Source organism: Bubalus bubalis, chromosome 6 (assembly GCF_019923935.1).
Source record: "Bubalus bubalis isolate 160015118507 breed Murrah chromosome 6, NDDB_SH_1, whole genome shotgun sequence".
Classification (NCBI taxonomy): Eukaryota; Metazoa; Chordata; class Mammalia; order Artiodactyla; family Bovidae; genus Bubalus; species Bubalus bubalis.
In genome coordinates, this window is record NC_059162.1 from 91,240,863 (window position 1) to 91,256,039 (window position 15,177).

Here is a 15,177-nt window from a genome sequence, read left to right on the forward strand (position 1 = left end):
GGCAGTGAAGTCCACGTGCAGAGACATGGGGGTGGGTAACAGCCTGCATGCTGAGTTAAGAGGAAGGTCAGCAAAGTAGGTGGGGTCATAGGTCAAAGGGTGAAAGGGTATCCTTTCACCCTTTATGCTGCAGAGGACGGTGAGATACTGACAGACATAAGGGAAAATTTGTCCTAGGAAGGCCTGGGTTGCCAGGTGAAGGATTGATAGGAGATGCTGGGTTAAGAAATTGACAAGGAGGATGCTGGTGAGAAGCCAGGGGAGAAGAGAGATCTGAAGCCCAGAAGCAGAGCTAGCAGGCTTGCTCGTTATTTGACGAATGAGACAGACAGCAGGGCTCAGGATGACACTTGGAGGGGCCATGAGCCCTTCAGGGCCAGGACTGTGTCATTTACCTTCTGTGTCACCTGTGCCCAGGGGAACACCTGGTCCGGATGCTCTCTTCTTGCAAATCTAAATTTCCTTTTCCACACTTCCTCCTCCAGCCTAGTCCCTAATGATTCCTGTATTATTCTCCTCTTCATTTCTTCTCTTCTTGAATACAGAGCCTGCAAAGTCATTTTGCTTCCATTTTAAAAGTGTGATTCCTATGAAATCCCATAAGAACTAGTTTTGCAGGTAATGATAGGGAAGGTTCAGAGAAGGGAAGTGCTCTTTGACCCTTCCAACTTGAGACTGTTTGGGGGCCGTTGCCAATAACTGAGCCTGCCAGGCATCTCTGTGCTTCGAAACCACCCAGACCTAAAACATGGCAGCTCTTCTTTGTCAAGGCCACCCAGACCTGGGCTCTGTCTAGTGAAAGTAGCAGTGTCTCTGGGTGGAAAGGTCTCAGGCATGGGAGTTGGGAGGCCTTTGGGATCCACACTTCTAATTGCTTCCTGGCGTGACATTAGACAAGAACCACCCATCTTTGAGCCCTGTCCTCATCTGTAGCACATGGATAATAAAGCCAGCCTGTCTTTCCCATGACTCTGTATGGCTACTGTGAGATTCAAATGGGGCAATGCTCATGAATATTCTTGGCAATGGACAAGGTTATGCAAAAGGACCACCCCCACTTCTTATTCTATCTCAGGCCCAGGATCCTGATGACCTTGGCCTACATTTGTTGGAAGATGATTGTGTGGTCATCTTACAGACTTACGTCTCTTCCTGCTCTGCACACGCACCCAGGGAATCTCAGCTCACACCTGTGCACAGATGAATATCCCAAATCTGTTTACATCTTGGATCCCTCTGCTGAGCTCCATGGTGTGCAGCCAGTACCTAGGAGATATCTCCACTATCATGGCAGACAAGCCCCTCAAGTTCACCATGTCCAGACTGAGCTCATCCCTCCCCAAACCTGCTCCTGGTCCTGAGGACCACTCAGTGGGGGACATCATTGGCCTGGTCATCTGCCCTGAAATCTGGGCACCATCCTGAGGTCTTGCTCTCCTTGCTGTCAACCACCAGATTCTGAAAATTCTTCCCCAGTCTCCCACAGGTCCAGTCATACTGTCCATCCTGCATTGTAGCCCAGGCCCCTGCCAGACCTCGAAGCCCCGGCCAGACGTCCTTGTCCATGTTCTTTTCCATCCCCCCCCCCCAGCACCTCCCCTCCGCTCCTGCATGAGCTTTCTTCCTCTCCTTTTTTTCATTTATTCCTCTGAGCCTTCCTCCTTTCCTCCTCCTATCACTCTAATGTGTTTTAATGTGCGTTTTTCAGTTTGTAAGTGTCCTTTGCAAATGTAACTTCTTTTGTACATGCATTTTATATGTTGTTTTTTTTTCCCCCTCAGCACTAGGTTTTAGGTCCCATCCATGGTGCTACATGTACCCTTACTGCTTCGAACTGCTGCATGGGACTCCACAGTGCCCATCCATCCCCTCAGGGTGGATCCCCAGGCTGCCTCCTGTCCCAGGCATCACAAATAACACTAAGAAAGACTTCCCCATACATCTCCCCTTATGGACCTGTGGGAAGATTCCCTGAGATGTGTGCCCACGGTGGAAGTGCTGAGTCATGGGCATGCATAAACTTAATGTGACTGCGGAGTGACAGGTTCCTGTCCAGAACGGCTACTGCCATCCCCACAGCAGCGCCTGTGTGTGCAAAGGAGGAAGCTCTCTAAAGCAGACATCCTCCTGCATCTCCCCCTGCTTGCCTCTCCCCTTCCCACCACACCTTCCCAGGCTCTCTGAAGTCATCTCCTTAACACAGGCTCCAAGGCCATACTAACCCAGCCCTTGTCCTCCTCTCCCCTCCCACTCTGAGCTCCAGAGCACCTTCAGATCTGCCGATGATTCTTGGTCTCATGTGCCCTGCTCTTCTCCATACATGCCTGATGTGTAGGCATCTTTCCAAACCCACTGGAGGGGGTGTCTCTTTTCTGGGAATCCTTCCCTGATCTCCCACCCACAGTTAGCCTCTGGACTTCACAGTCCCCACACCGCTGTTCAGCACAGCATTGACCTGCTGGGCTGTTGGTGTTTTACATCTCTAATACTTCCATGAGGCCAAAGTTTATCAGCCTCAGCACTTTTGACAATTTAGGATGGGCGTGTCTTTGCTGTGGGACTGTCGTGTGCACTGTAGAATGTTTAGCAGCATCCTTGGCCTCTACCCACTGATGATAACAGCCCCCTCCCCAAGTGGAAACAACCAAGAATGTCTTCAGACCTGTCCAAATCACCGCCAGTTGAGAACCACTGCATCAGACTATCAAATGCCCAGGGCCTGGGGCTGAGTCTCATTCATGTCTGTATCTCTGGCACTCAGAGCAGGCCTGGTCCAGGTTAGGTGTTCAGTAAATGTTGCCCGAATGAGTGGTGGCCAATCTCTGGGCAAAGACTCGAGGGTGGGGCTCAGAGATCAGGATTCTGGGATATGCATATCATAGGGTGGGGATGGGGGGGTCTCTTCTTTTCCTTCTCCAAAGCTTACCCAAATCATCATCTCCTTTTGTTCTTATTCTCTCCCTGTAAGGGAGGGGAAGCTGAGACATCTAGAAAACTTACTGTGTGACCTTAAACAAGCCATTCCACCTCTCTGGGCCTCAGCTTCCCCATTTATAAGACAGCCTACGGGCATCTATGAATGTTCACTGAGTCAATAATAAAGAACTTGCTCATCTCACAGGAAAAACTCCATGGGGAGAGGCAAGCTATGTGGCATTTATAGTGAGTGTGGCTGGGGCCATGGCCACCTCCAAGGAGGGCTGGGGGCTCAGGAACATCACTGCTTCAAAGATGTCTTCCAGGAGCCCAGCACCTGCATGATCCAGGAGCGCCGCTGGTGGGAAGTGGGCAAGTTCTCACAGCTAGGGCTCCAGCGGTGCGTGGTGGCCGGGTCACACACCCATGCGTCCCCGTGTGGCAGTGGCCAGGAGTTTCGCCAGCAGCTGGCCAGGATGTTGTCCTGGGCCTGGGCAGCATAGATGCACACCGATGCTTCTGGGTCGTGTCTCAAGTTTTCCAGAGCTGAGTTATGGGGAGGAGAGAGGTCACTTGTTAAGTCTAGGTCCCCACCTGAGTCTCACACCTCATCCTTCTCACTTCATATCTTAGCTTGGGTACTCTGCTCAGCATCCCCTCATCTCCCAGCTCTTCAAATTGTGTGTGTCTTTCAAAGCTTGGATCAAAACCTGCCTTCTCCAGGAAGTCTTCTTGGACTGCCCAAGCCTTCCTTCATGCTCCCATCAGCTTTCCCAGTTATGAAATTAACATGCCCCCTTAAGAGTGTGAACTACCTGCTCTGCACTAAATGGTTTTTGATCTTGTTTGTTGAGTCTGGTTTCCTGGATTGTAAGCTCCCCTAGCAGGTGGACTGTGTGTTCTGTGTCTTAGCGACTCCACAGTAGCTAACATGTACTCACCTGGGTCAGTGATAGCACAGCTGGACTGAGCTGAAGCCCCTGGCATTGGGTCGTGCGTAACCCTCCCCTCTCCCATTCCCTGCTGCGAGCCTACTCATTCCCACACTGGCTCTGGAAATTTCGCCAGTGCAGGACAGGACTCACCAGCTTTAACTTCATTCATACGATCTTCTGTCATGCTGCTCTCCATACAGGGGACCAGGGACCCTTGAGCATAATCCAAGATGTGAGTGGGTCCATCTCCTGATTCTGACCACCCCCCTCAGACCAGACCTCCTTGGAAAAGCTCTCCTGGTCCCACAAACGAGGACACAAACAGAGAACTTCGTCTTGACCCTGGGTCAGATTTCTTGAGAGGGGTCCTGGGATGGGTGGAAGATCCAGTGGGCAGAGAGGGCAACAGGACAGAGACAGGAGCAGGGCCGCAGCTGACTCTGAGAGGTGGTCCTAGGAGATCCCTTCCCCAGGCTGGTCTGTAGTGTTCTCATCCAAGACTCAGGGAGGTGCTGCCTCGGTGCCCCCTCTCCAAGGAGCAGTAACAGGAGGGTACCAAGTGCCTCGCATACCTTCCCCTCAGGTGGTTGGTGGGGTCCCTGGAGAGGCTGAAACTCAGTTCCTCGGCAACATAGCTCAGCCCTCCCCTGCTGCAGTGGTTCCTGAAGTACCTGCAGATCCTTGAATGTGCCCTACCTCTCAGAAGGCCCCTCCCGTACTTTGTTCCTTACTAATTCCTATTTGTCCTTGAATATTCAATTTAACGTGGCTGCTCCTCTAGGAAATTTTTCCCTACCTTGCCCCAAGCTAGTTATAAATGCCTCTTTAGGCTCCCAGAGTCTCTGTCTCCACCTGTGTACACACTGTGATGTGTTTTACTTGTGATTCATGAACATCTCCCACCAGACGTGGGGTTTCTTCAGCTTAGATCTGCTAGGGATGGGGGAGGGGGAAAGATAGTCTGAGGGCCTTTGAGAGACTTGCTCAAGTGCATGCGTATGTGCATATTACTAGGGCAAGTGTTCCTAAATTTCTATAGGGTCTCACAAAAGATCTGTAACCCGCAAGAGGTTAGGAATCAAAACACCAACGTTCTTGGAAGTGATTAGTTTGGAACAAGATTTAGAGAAGCCAGAATTTAGGAAATACATCACACTGTTTGAGGAGCTCCCCCTGAGCATGTCCCCACAGCCCAAAGGATGCCCCCTCCAGCCTGGGCATTGCTTATCTGTCCCAGAACTGACCATGTTAACAGCTGCCCCCACATCTCCCCAGTCCTGACCATCGGCATCACCTCCTGAAAATTTCTTTGTTTCTAGACTAAGCTCAATGCCTGACACAGAGCAGAGGCTCAATCAGTGTGTGAGGCAGAAGCCAATGGATACAGGCATGGATGACAGGACAAATGAAAAATTGCACATGAATTGGACAAAGGTACAAGGTGGGGGCCTCTCCAAGTCTTTCTGCAGTAGAGTCTCCTGCAGACCCTTGAAGGATATGTGGCTGTTTGGGGGAGGGAAGGGGAGTGGCTGAGAGGAGACGGCATACTAACAGAAGTGTCCTGTGGAGGATTCTGAGTGAAGGGAACCTACTTGGTTTTTTCCCCGGAAAGACAGAGGTTGGGGTTATGGGAAGAAAGAGGAAGGTGACTGTCACTGGGGGAGAATCTTTATCTGCCAGTCTTCACATTTTAAAAAATTCTCATCCAGGCCACAAAGCAGGAGTTGATCCCTATCTCGCCAATCGCCTTACAGATCTTACAGAGGAGGCTCAGTTGGCATCACACAGAAAGGGGATTATGGAGCTGAGATCCTAGTTCGCTTCCCCCTGTGCAGAGTGGTGCTTCCTGCTGCAGGGCAGGCTCCTGCTGTGCCTGGACCTTGCTATATTGGGGGTGGGAGGTGGGGTAGGTGAAGCAGCGATTCTACTGCCTACAGATGCCAAGGTTATGACCTTGCTCCACTTCCCAAGCAGTGATCTCAGAAGAAGGGAGACCTTGCTAATTTATATCAAAGCTGTGTGCTGGCCAAGCCTTGCATACAAAGGGAGGCATCCACCCTGGGCCAGAAGGGCCACTGTTTCCTTCCAAGGGGAGGAAGCAGCAGAACTAGGTCTGCCAGGGCAGGTTACCTATGAACATGACTGAGGACTTCCGGAGGGAGGCCCGAGGACTCTTGGCATACTCCAAGCTCTGACTGAGGAACGTGAAGGCGCTGTCTCGATGGGTGTCCACCTGGGACAAAGACAAACCAGAGAATGCTGGGCCCTCAGAGGGAATAACCACCCATCTACCCCTCCCAAAGCTAGGAACCAGGACCCAGTCAGGCAGCTGAGCCCTGGCCCTTTGCCTCCTAAATAACTCTGCTACCCATTCTGGACTCTTCCAGAAGCCAGACTTCATGTTCTCTTAGCTGACTGCAACAATCATGTTAATGATCTTCCTGCCTTGGGTGTCTCCTTTTCTAATCCACCCACCTGCTACAGGCCAGAAGGCAAGTTCTAAATTGCAAGTCCAGCCAGAGCTGAGAATGGATATGGCATGTGAGGGACATGACTAAGGAGATGGGTCTAACTAGGGTGAAGGATTCAAGTTACAAAGCAGTGGGAATAAACTACAGACTTAGGAGGGTCTTAAAAGTCCTTCAAATACAGACAGAAATAGGGCTTCCTTATGCATTAAAAAATAAGAAGCCAGCATCCATTCTTAATAGGGAAATGACAAAGTAATGTTTTAGGCAAAATAGTCTGACAGTGGTGTTCAGTTGGGTTTGATCAAGTAGAAACCAGGGGGCAGGCAATCTGCTAAGAGACTGTTGAGGGAGATAAAGGGAGGTCTGGTCTGATCACTCTCCTATTGACAATCTGCATGTCAGGGAGTAACTGTGGTGTTGGAGAAGACCCTTGAGAGTCCCTTGGACAGCAAGGAGATCAAACCAGTCAGCCCTAAAGGAAATCAACCCTGAACATTCATTTGAAGGACTGATGCTGAAGCTGAAGCTCCAACACTTTGGCCACCTGATGCAAAGAGCCAGCTCATTGAAAAAGACCCCGATATTGGGAAAGATTGAGGGCAGGAGGAGAAACGGATGACAGAGGAAGAGATGGTTGGATGGCATCATCAACTATATGGACATGAGTTTGAGCAGACTCCAGGAGATAGTGAAGGACGGGGAAGCCTGGCATGCTGCAGTCCATGGGGTCGCAAAGAGTCAGACACAACTGAGCGACTGAACAACAAGCAATAACAATGTCAGGGAGTAAACTCCTGGGATTAATGTGCAAAGTGTTCATGATCATGTTCTTTCTCAGCCTTAGGTCTTTCTCTACCACTGCCTCCATGCACACTATGCATGCTCCAATCCCAGGTCGAGGCACAACTCTGCCCAAGTCCGTGCCCGACACAAGCCATTGCTCCTGATTGGAGTCCCTTTCCCTCTTTCCTTCCTGATGAGTCCCCTCTCATTCTTTGAGGCTCAGCTCAGAAACCGTCTCCTCCCTGAAATTTTCCACAAGCCTCCGGCAGAGCTAATCTCACCACCCTCGACATCCCTGCAGCGCGTTGCACAGCCTTTGTCATGGCACCTATGACACTGGGCTTATAATTACTTATACCTGTCTCCCCCCCTGGATCTGTAGTTCCCCCCAAAGAAGGGACCTTCTCACTCAGCTCAGAGTCCTCAGCACCCTGGATGGAGCTTTGCATGGTACAGGTGTCCAGAAAGTATTGGATGGATAAATGAATGAATGACTAGGTTACTGACCCCTCCCTAAAGCTAAGGCTAGAGGTTGACCTTCATATGAGCAGAACTGTTGATGCTTGGAGAGCAAAGAAGAGACTGAGAATCCAGAGGGTCTAATACAGAGGTCATAAGCTGGCAGCCCACAGGCCACAAATGGCTGGCAGGGCAGAGGCCTGTGCTTTAACTAAATTGATTGTTAATTAAAGTCTTATAAAAATCTAGCTTTTCTTGTGAAACTGAAGGCCCTGCTGAGAGTTGGCTGCATGGTGGCTGGAGCTCTCCATTCGTGATTTCAAAGAGCCTGGCCCCTGCAGGTTGCCATGGCCCTACCACCCCTACATCACTTATCTGCCCAGTCACTGGTCATGGTTAGTATTTGAATTAGCAGCAATGACCAAACACTTCCTCCAGGCCTCTTTCCCTCTGTAAAAGGAGGTAACAACATTAAGCACTGGATTGCAGAGGCTTTGAGCACTATTGATAATGATTATTACTGCAAAATAACAATGTGTTCTTTTGTTTATTTGTTAGGTTGGTGGGGGAATGGGGATGCTGCATGCCCCACCCAGACCTCCCTTAGGGTGTGAAGGGTTTATTCCCCCAAGTACAGATTGCCTTGGTGGAAGAGAACTGCTGGCCCAGTCATGTCCTTTCCCAGGCCAGCTGGCAACTGATGACAAGGCAAACCACAGCCTCAAGACCTTCTTCAAGGGGCAGAACCAGAAACTGACAGACCACTCAGTCGGTGTGGAAACCTGACCGCCAGCCCCCGTGTGAAGAATCTCCGCATCATGCTGGCTGAGACCTTCCCTGAAACCACACTGCAGCTTGACCCCTCTGCCACTTCCACTCCCTGCCCTCCCTTCCACAGCAGCTGGTCCCAGGGTGTTCCCTAATAAACCTCCTGCATGCTAACCTCTGCCTCAGAGCCTGCATCCCGGGGAACACAGCTGGCGACTACAGGAAAGGTAGATGGGCCTAGATGGCAAAGCGTCCGAAAAGGTGCGTGAAGGAACCCGGCTGCATCCTGCAGTGCAGATTGTCACTGCGTGTAGGGCTCTCTCCTACCGCAGAATGTTCTCAGGTGTTACCTGGACAGGGGGTTCTGTGGCTTAATAATTTGGGGAAACCATGAATCAACCACGAAATTTCCTCAGCACAGAGCATTTCAGAGTTCTAAGGTGCTGGTGAGACTGCAAATCTCCGAGAGGAAGATAATGACGCAGTCTTTCCCAAACTTACTTGTCTTGGATCTTTTCTCTCCTGGGGGGCATTTCTTGTAGGACTGCCATCACAGCGAATACACGCTGGAAATTACTGTTGTAGAAGAGGGAGCTGGTAGAGTCCCTCAGGCAGGGATATGATATAGACAGACTCGGGTTTTAACCAGATCATTCTGGTAGCCTGAGTGGGGAATGGATTGGAGGGGCTGAGATTCAAGACTGGGGGACTCACTGGATGGCTGGACCCATCTGAGAAACATTTATGACCTGAACTAAGGGAATAATAATGGGAAGGGGGAGGAAAAAAACAGATTCAGAGGTATTTAGGATATTTAAGATTGATCAAAGTGAAGGTGAGGGGGATCAAGAAGCCTTGGATGGTTTTAGGTTTCAGCTTCGGGGATTTAGAAGGAGAGAGAACTGACCTTGGGAAGGCCTTAAGTTCAGAAGAGATATGCTGAGTTTAGTTGTGTGTAGTCATTGTGGGCAGGGGAGGGCTTCCCAGGTGGCCCTAGTGGTAAGGAACCTGCATTGCAACACAGGAGACATAAGAGACATGAGTTTGATCCCTGGGGTTGGGAAGATCCCCTGGAGAAGGGAATAGCAACCCACTCCAATATTCTTGCCTGGAGAATTCCATGGACAGAGGAGCCAGGTGGGCTACCATCCATGGGGTTGCAAAGAGTAGGACAGGACTGAAGCGACTTAGCATAGCACACACACAGTCATTGGGGGAGATGTCCAGTAAGCCTTGGAGAAGGAACACCAGAAGTGGGGAGAGAAGTCAGAGGCAAAGATGAACTTCCAAGAGCCAACAACTTGTAGGTAATAATGGAATTGTCAGTAAGGATGCTCATGTAAAAAGGAGGAAGAGACAAGGAAAGAACTGGCCACCTCCAACACACTCATAAGAACCCACTGTAGTCTTAGAAGCACTCACAAGGTACTTGCAAATTTTGGCCACCGTCTGCTGCTGGTTGTCCCAGGGCTTCCAGCTGTAAGCTTTTTTTGGCAATTCCCAAGCCATGAAGCAAGAACAGCGGAACAGGGTCTTCACACATTTCTGGGGGCCAATAAAAAGAGAATACCAGAGCTATGCAATTCCAGAAGAGTTGAACTATGCTCCAGAAAAAAAAAAAAAGTATGAAACTGGATTTGGGGAAAACAATTCCTATCAATATTTGAAACATACAAGGAAAGTTGGGTGTTTTGAAAAGAAATACTGGCATGGGTACCTTTTGAAAACAGGCTTGGCCAGACTTGGTTGCATGATGGATTGTCTGTGATTCCAGGCTGGGTTCTGTAAAGCGGACTGCACCCTCAGGACTCAGGGCTATGCACACTCACCTGGCTCACCTTGGCGTTGCCCTCTTGCATGGTCAGCAGCAGGGGCACCAAGGTGCTGATCAGCTGCTCCTCCACAGCTGGGGTGCGGGGCGACCGCAGCTTCTGAACTACCTTGCCGTACAAGTTGATGCAGGAGGTGCGCACGTCCTCTCGTGACTGGAGAAGATCCAGAAGCTCAGGTGAGCTCCATCCTCCAGAAGGCTGCCTGCACCTCTGTGCCCCACGTAGAGGCTCATGGCCTTCTTCCCACTCATTCTGAGGGCCCCTCCGAGCACAAGACCCACAGAGACGAAGAACACTGAAGGCCACCTGATGGGGCTGATCTGGGGCTGGCTTCCCCCTCAATAGAGCCTGGGTCAGGAGCTCTGCCCACTCTTCCCAGCAGGGACCCCACTGTCCTAAAAGGTGCCTTTGTGCCAAGTAGAAAAATGCTCCCCTTTGCTGAGACCAATCAAAGAATTGTGACCCCCCCACTTAAGGGAAGAATGGGGGAAGGGAGAGTTAGGAAGTTTGGGATTGACAGGTACATACTGCTGTATTTAAAATGGATAACCAACAAGGACCTACTGTATAACTCAGAGAACTCTGCTCAATGTTATGTGGCAGTCTGGATGGGAGGGGAGTTTGAAGGAGAACAGATACATGTGTGTGTATAACTGAGTCCCTTTGTGGTCCACCTGAAGCTATCACAACATTGTTAATTGGCTATACTCCTATTACAAAAAAAAAGTTCAAAGGAAAAAAATTGTGACTCATCTAGATGGACCAATCACAGAGAGGCAAGTCTCTGGGGTAAGGAGCACACAAAAAGACCTCCCTCTATGAGAACCAATTAGAGAAGGAACTTTCTCTGTGCAAACCAATTACAAAGAATTTGGACCAGTTGGGATGAGCACCCCTTCCCCTGGGCTGACTCAGCCCTGCTCAGGTCCCAACGGGCCGTGGGAGCTATTACAACCCCCAGAGCAGTAAAGAACTGCCCTCCAGGTGTTACACCCCCATCCTTCCACCCTCACGGAATTCCTTACATCACTGAAGTGTGGCAGCAGAATCTGCAGTATCTCCACATAGACTGAGTTGTCCATCAGCTTCCGATCCTGCCCCTTAAAAATGGTCTTGAGGTTGTGGACCGCCTCTACCACCAGCAGCCCATCCACACTCTTCAGACCCTTCACCATGGAGGGCAGGAGGGCCTGCACCTTGGCAGCCTACGGAGAAGGAGTATTTGGGATGGGGGCTCCTATCTGATCTAACAGGTGAGGGGCCTGGCCTCTGAGTCACAGAGATGAACTTGGTCAAGCAAGTCCTACCTCCAGCCTTTTGCTTATGTTATCCCGCCTGCCTGGTACGCCCTCACTCAAACTTCTGTGTCTCCAAAGCCCTCTCTGGCCTCACTGACTCCTTCCTAGCCTGCAACCTGAGGGCTTTTGCTGTCTCCCCACTTCTTGGCACTATCCATAGATGATACCCTGTGTTGTTAGTTTTCTGAGTCTATGTCCTGTCCCTTTGTCCCTCTAAATCATAAGCTGTAATGACAGTGCTTAGTAGAGAAAAACACAGCACTTTTTAAAAGGCTAATGAAACAACAACCTGCGACTCAGCTTCCTAATCTCTAAATTAGGAATAATTACTGCTATCCCCAGCCCCTCCTAAACATACTGCTCTTAGGGTCATTGTGAAAAATCTGAATTCGGAAAGTACTTTTCAAAAAATAAAGCATATAGGGAATTATTAAGGGATATCCATTTTACAGATGGGATAATTAATACAGAGACAGATATGAGCTCTGATTCCAGTCACCAGCATTGGAGAGTTGGGAATGGCCAAGCTCCATCCTTCCTCTTGTCGAGACCCTGGCTGAGTGGGCTCTCCCCTGCCTTCCACTCACCTTTTCAGTCCTTTGAGCCAGGATGACCAGGCCTCGGATGGACAGCACCTTCATGATGGGGTCCCGGTGGCTCAGGCCTTCTGCCATCCGCCCCAGAGAGTACTCCTCAGGGATCCGCCGTACCTGCTCCATCCGGAGGAGCTGAGGGAATAAAGAGGATTACTCGCCAGCACAAGGAGTACCCTCAGTGCCCATGTGCCTCTGGGGCCTCATTCACACCTATCCACACTCTAGTCTGTATTCTCACCACCAACGAGCTTCTAACCAAGCTTCCCATCATTCATGGAATGACCCAGGCTGTTTTGTCCCTTCTGTGTGGGCAGGGATGCTCTTCTGCCAGGCCTCTCACCTCCCCTCTAGCCCCAGCTCACCATGCATGGCTCCAGCCAAAAGTCAGCCCCCTGACGCCGTGTTTGAGAGACCCAGGCCTCACCTAGGCTGACTGCCCCCTTCTCTGCGCCCCTGGGGACCCTGAACACAGAAACCTTATTGCCCCCATGTGCTTATGCACCTGCCCCCTGTATCCTATCCCCCTGGAGCTTCTTTGAGGACACAAACTGAGCCTTCCTCCTTGGGCACCAGTTACTGATACAAGCTCTGGGATGGAGTGTGTGCTCAGGGAACCCTGGTTGCATGAGTTCAAAACCAAGAAATGGTTCCTTTCCTTCTTGGAATTGTCCTCCTCCAGTGCCCACCATTGCAAGGTTAGTACCATCAGCCCCACTTTGTCCCAGCCCCAAACCAGGCATCATCCCCATCTCCTTCCTCTCCCTCTCCCCTGCCACCTCCAGCACCCAATCAGTCTTCAACTCCTGCCTAGTCATCCTCATAAGCACTTCTCGCATCTGTTTCCTTGCCCTGCATCTACTGTGACTATTGAGACCACGTGTCTATGATGAAAAGAGAAAGCTGGAGAGAGCAGACAGGACAGCTGATGGGGTGGGGGTGGGGAAGGCAGGAAAGGTGGGGCTCCACCTACCACCCGCCCTCCACCCATCCGTAGAACTACACTCAGCTGCTCTGCACCAGGTTCTGGGCTGTGACTAGAGACACAGAAATGTGACGATCGTAAGAGCAACAGAGCTGACCTGGGGAGTGCTTCCTGCGCTGGCTCTTTACATGAACTCACTTACTCCTCATCAAAACCCTTTGAGGTTGGCAATTCATCATCCTCGTGTTGTAAATGAAGAAAGCAAGGCACAGACAGGTTCAGCAACTTGCCGAGGGTCACACAGCTCCCTTGAGGACTCCACCCACCACTGGGAGAAGCAAGTACCCCCTCAGGCACAGCATGGGGTCTAGGGGAGCCGCGAAAGGACATCTGAGCAGCATCAAAGCATCACTGTAAACATGCTGGGCCACCACTTCTGAGGAGAGAGAGAAGGACTTGAAGCTGGGTGAGGACCCCAGTCCCAGGGAGGGAGGGCCACTGCTCAGGGCTCCAGGGGAGTGCTGGAAAAGATTAAACCTACAGTCCCTGACCTTATGGAAATGCCTCTCCCAGAAGGCTAACCAAGGAAGAGGAGCCAGGTGGGCAGAGCTGGTCTGAATCTCTCTGGACAGCTTGAGCTGTGTGACCTTGAAAACTTCCCCTTATCTCACCAACACATGAGCGTCACGATTCCTGCTTTGTGGGGCTGCTGTGCAGATGAGTGGGGTCGTTCAGCATGGTGTTCAGCACATGGTACGCCCTCAAGAAATGATACTTTCCCAGCTCCTCACCAGGGTCACGGGGATCCCGGCAGAGCTGAGACTGTAACCTGGACTCCCTACCCCAAGACACATGCATGTCCTCCTGAGGTGACACATTCTGCTGGTGCCTGCAGGGCCAGGCAAAGTGCTTACCTGGGTACCCACTCACCCATCCGATCGCCTCTTCTTAGAGGCCTTCTTGGGGCTGGGTCTAGGGATGCCAGGCAAACATGATGTGGCTCCTGTTCCCCAGACTCACAGTCCACTGGGGAGGCAGAGCTGGAATTGCCACGCTGCCCCTGTCCACCTGGCTGCCTTTACTCAAGGCCCAGTTCAAATGGCACCTCATCCAGGAAGCCATCCTTAACCTTCCACTGTCTGAGCAGACAGTGAGCCTCTGAGCCCCACTGTACAGACCCTGGTGATAGCCCAGACCCACTGTGTGCCAGCTAGAACGTCACAGGAGGACGGGGTGGTGGTTAAGCAAGTGGGTTTTCCAAGTGTCATCGACTAGTGACTGGAGAAACAAAATGTGGTATGTACATACAATGGAATATTATTCAGACTTAAAAAATAAGGAAATTCTGACCTGTGTGACAACATGGGTGAGCCTTGAAAACATTATATGAAGTGAAATGAGCAAGACACCAAAGGACAAATATTGGTGGTTCCGTTTGTATAAAACCTAGAACAGGAAAATTCATAGAAACAGAAAGTAGAACGGTGGGCACAGGGTCTGAGGGGACTAGGGAAGGAGAGCTGGTGTTTAATGGGTAGAGAATTTCAGTTTGGGAAGGAAGATGAAAAGCTTCTGAAGATGGATGGTGGTGACAGTTGGCACAAAAGTGTGAATGCGTGTCACACTGAGTGCACAGCCGGTGAGCTATACACTTCAAAATGGGCAGCGTGATCACTTTTATGATATATACATATATATTTATTACATCCATAAACACAAGCACACACACAAAGCTAAAGAGTGAGTGTGTATTTTAGAGCCCAGATGTCTGGCTTTGAATCCTGGATCTGCCACTTACCAAGCTGTATGGCCTTGGGAAAGTTGCTTAAATCTGTGCCTTGGTTTCCTTCTCTACAGTAGGGGATGGAATAATATGTGCATCATAGGATTATTGTGAGAATTAGATGAATCAGTATGTGTAAAGCTCTAAGAATACACCTGAAAGGTAGTCAGTGCTCAATAAAATTGTTGGCCATTATTATTGGCAAGTCTTCCCTTCTGGGGCTGATACTACCAACCTTCTCCTGACTCAACTCTCTCCAGTACCTGCTCTAGTACCATTATACACTCACTCAGCTTAGATGTCACTTCCTCCAGGAAGCCTCCCTGATGTTTCCCCACCCAACTCACTCAGCTTAGATGTCACTTCCTCCAGGAAGCCTCCCTGATGTTTCCCCACCCAACTCACTCAGCTTAG

At 50.5% G+C, this 15,177-nt stretch overlaps 2 protein-coding genes across 2 annotated transcripts in view; one reads left to right on the forward strand and one right to left on the reverse strand.

Annotated features, from left to right (window-relative positions):
- TTC22 (tetratricopeptide repeat domain 22) overlaps positions 1-8,506 on the forward strand; it is an 83,277-nt gene extending 74,771 nt beyond the window's left edge. Inside the window, exon 8 of the transcript XR_006641222.1 lies at positions 8,123-8,506. The gene's annotated coding sequence lies outside the window, so the exon portion shown is untranslated. The remainder of the gene's footprint in view (positions 1-8,122) is intronic.
- The window catches only part of MROH7 (maestro heat like repeat family member 7), a 51,021-nt gene continuing 38,980 nt past the window's right edge, over positions 3,137-15,177 (reverse strand). Inside the window, exons 18-24 of the mRNA XM_025288658.3 lie at positions 12,050-12,190; positions 11,190-11,369; positions 10,162-10,317; positions 9,755-9,877; positions 5,982-6,084; positions 4,002-4,064; positions 3,137-3,462 (exon numbers count right to left, since the gene is read on the reverse strand). Of these exons, the coding sequence (XP_025144443.3) occupies positions 3,218-3,462; positions 4,002-4,064; positions 5,982-6,084; positions 9,755-9,877; positions 10,162-10,317; positions 11,190-11,369; positions 12,050-12,190 (1,011 nt within the window). The 3' untranslated portion in view covers positions 3,137-3,217. The remainder of the gene's footprint in view (positions 3,463-4,001; positions 4,065-5,981; positions 6,085-9,754; positions 9,878-10,161; positions 10,318-11,189; positions 11,370-12,049; positions 12,191-15,177) is intronic.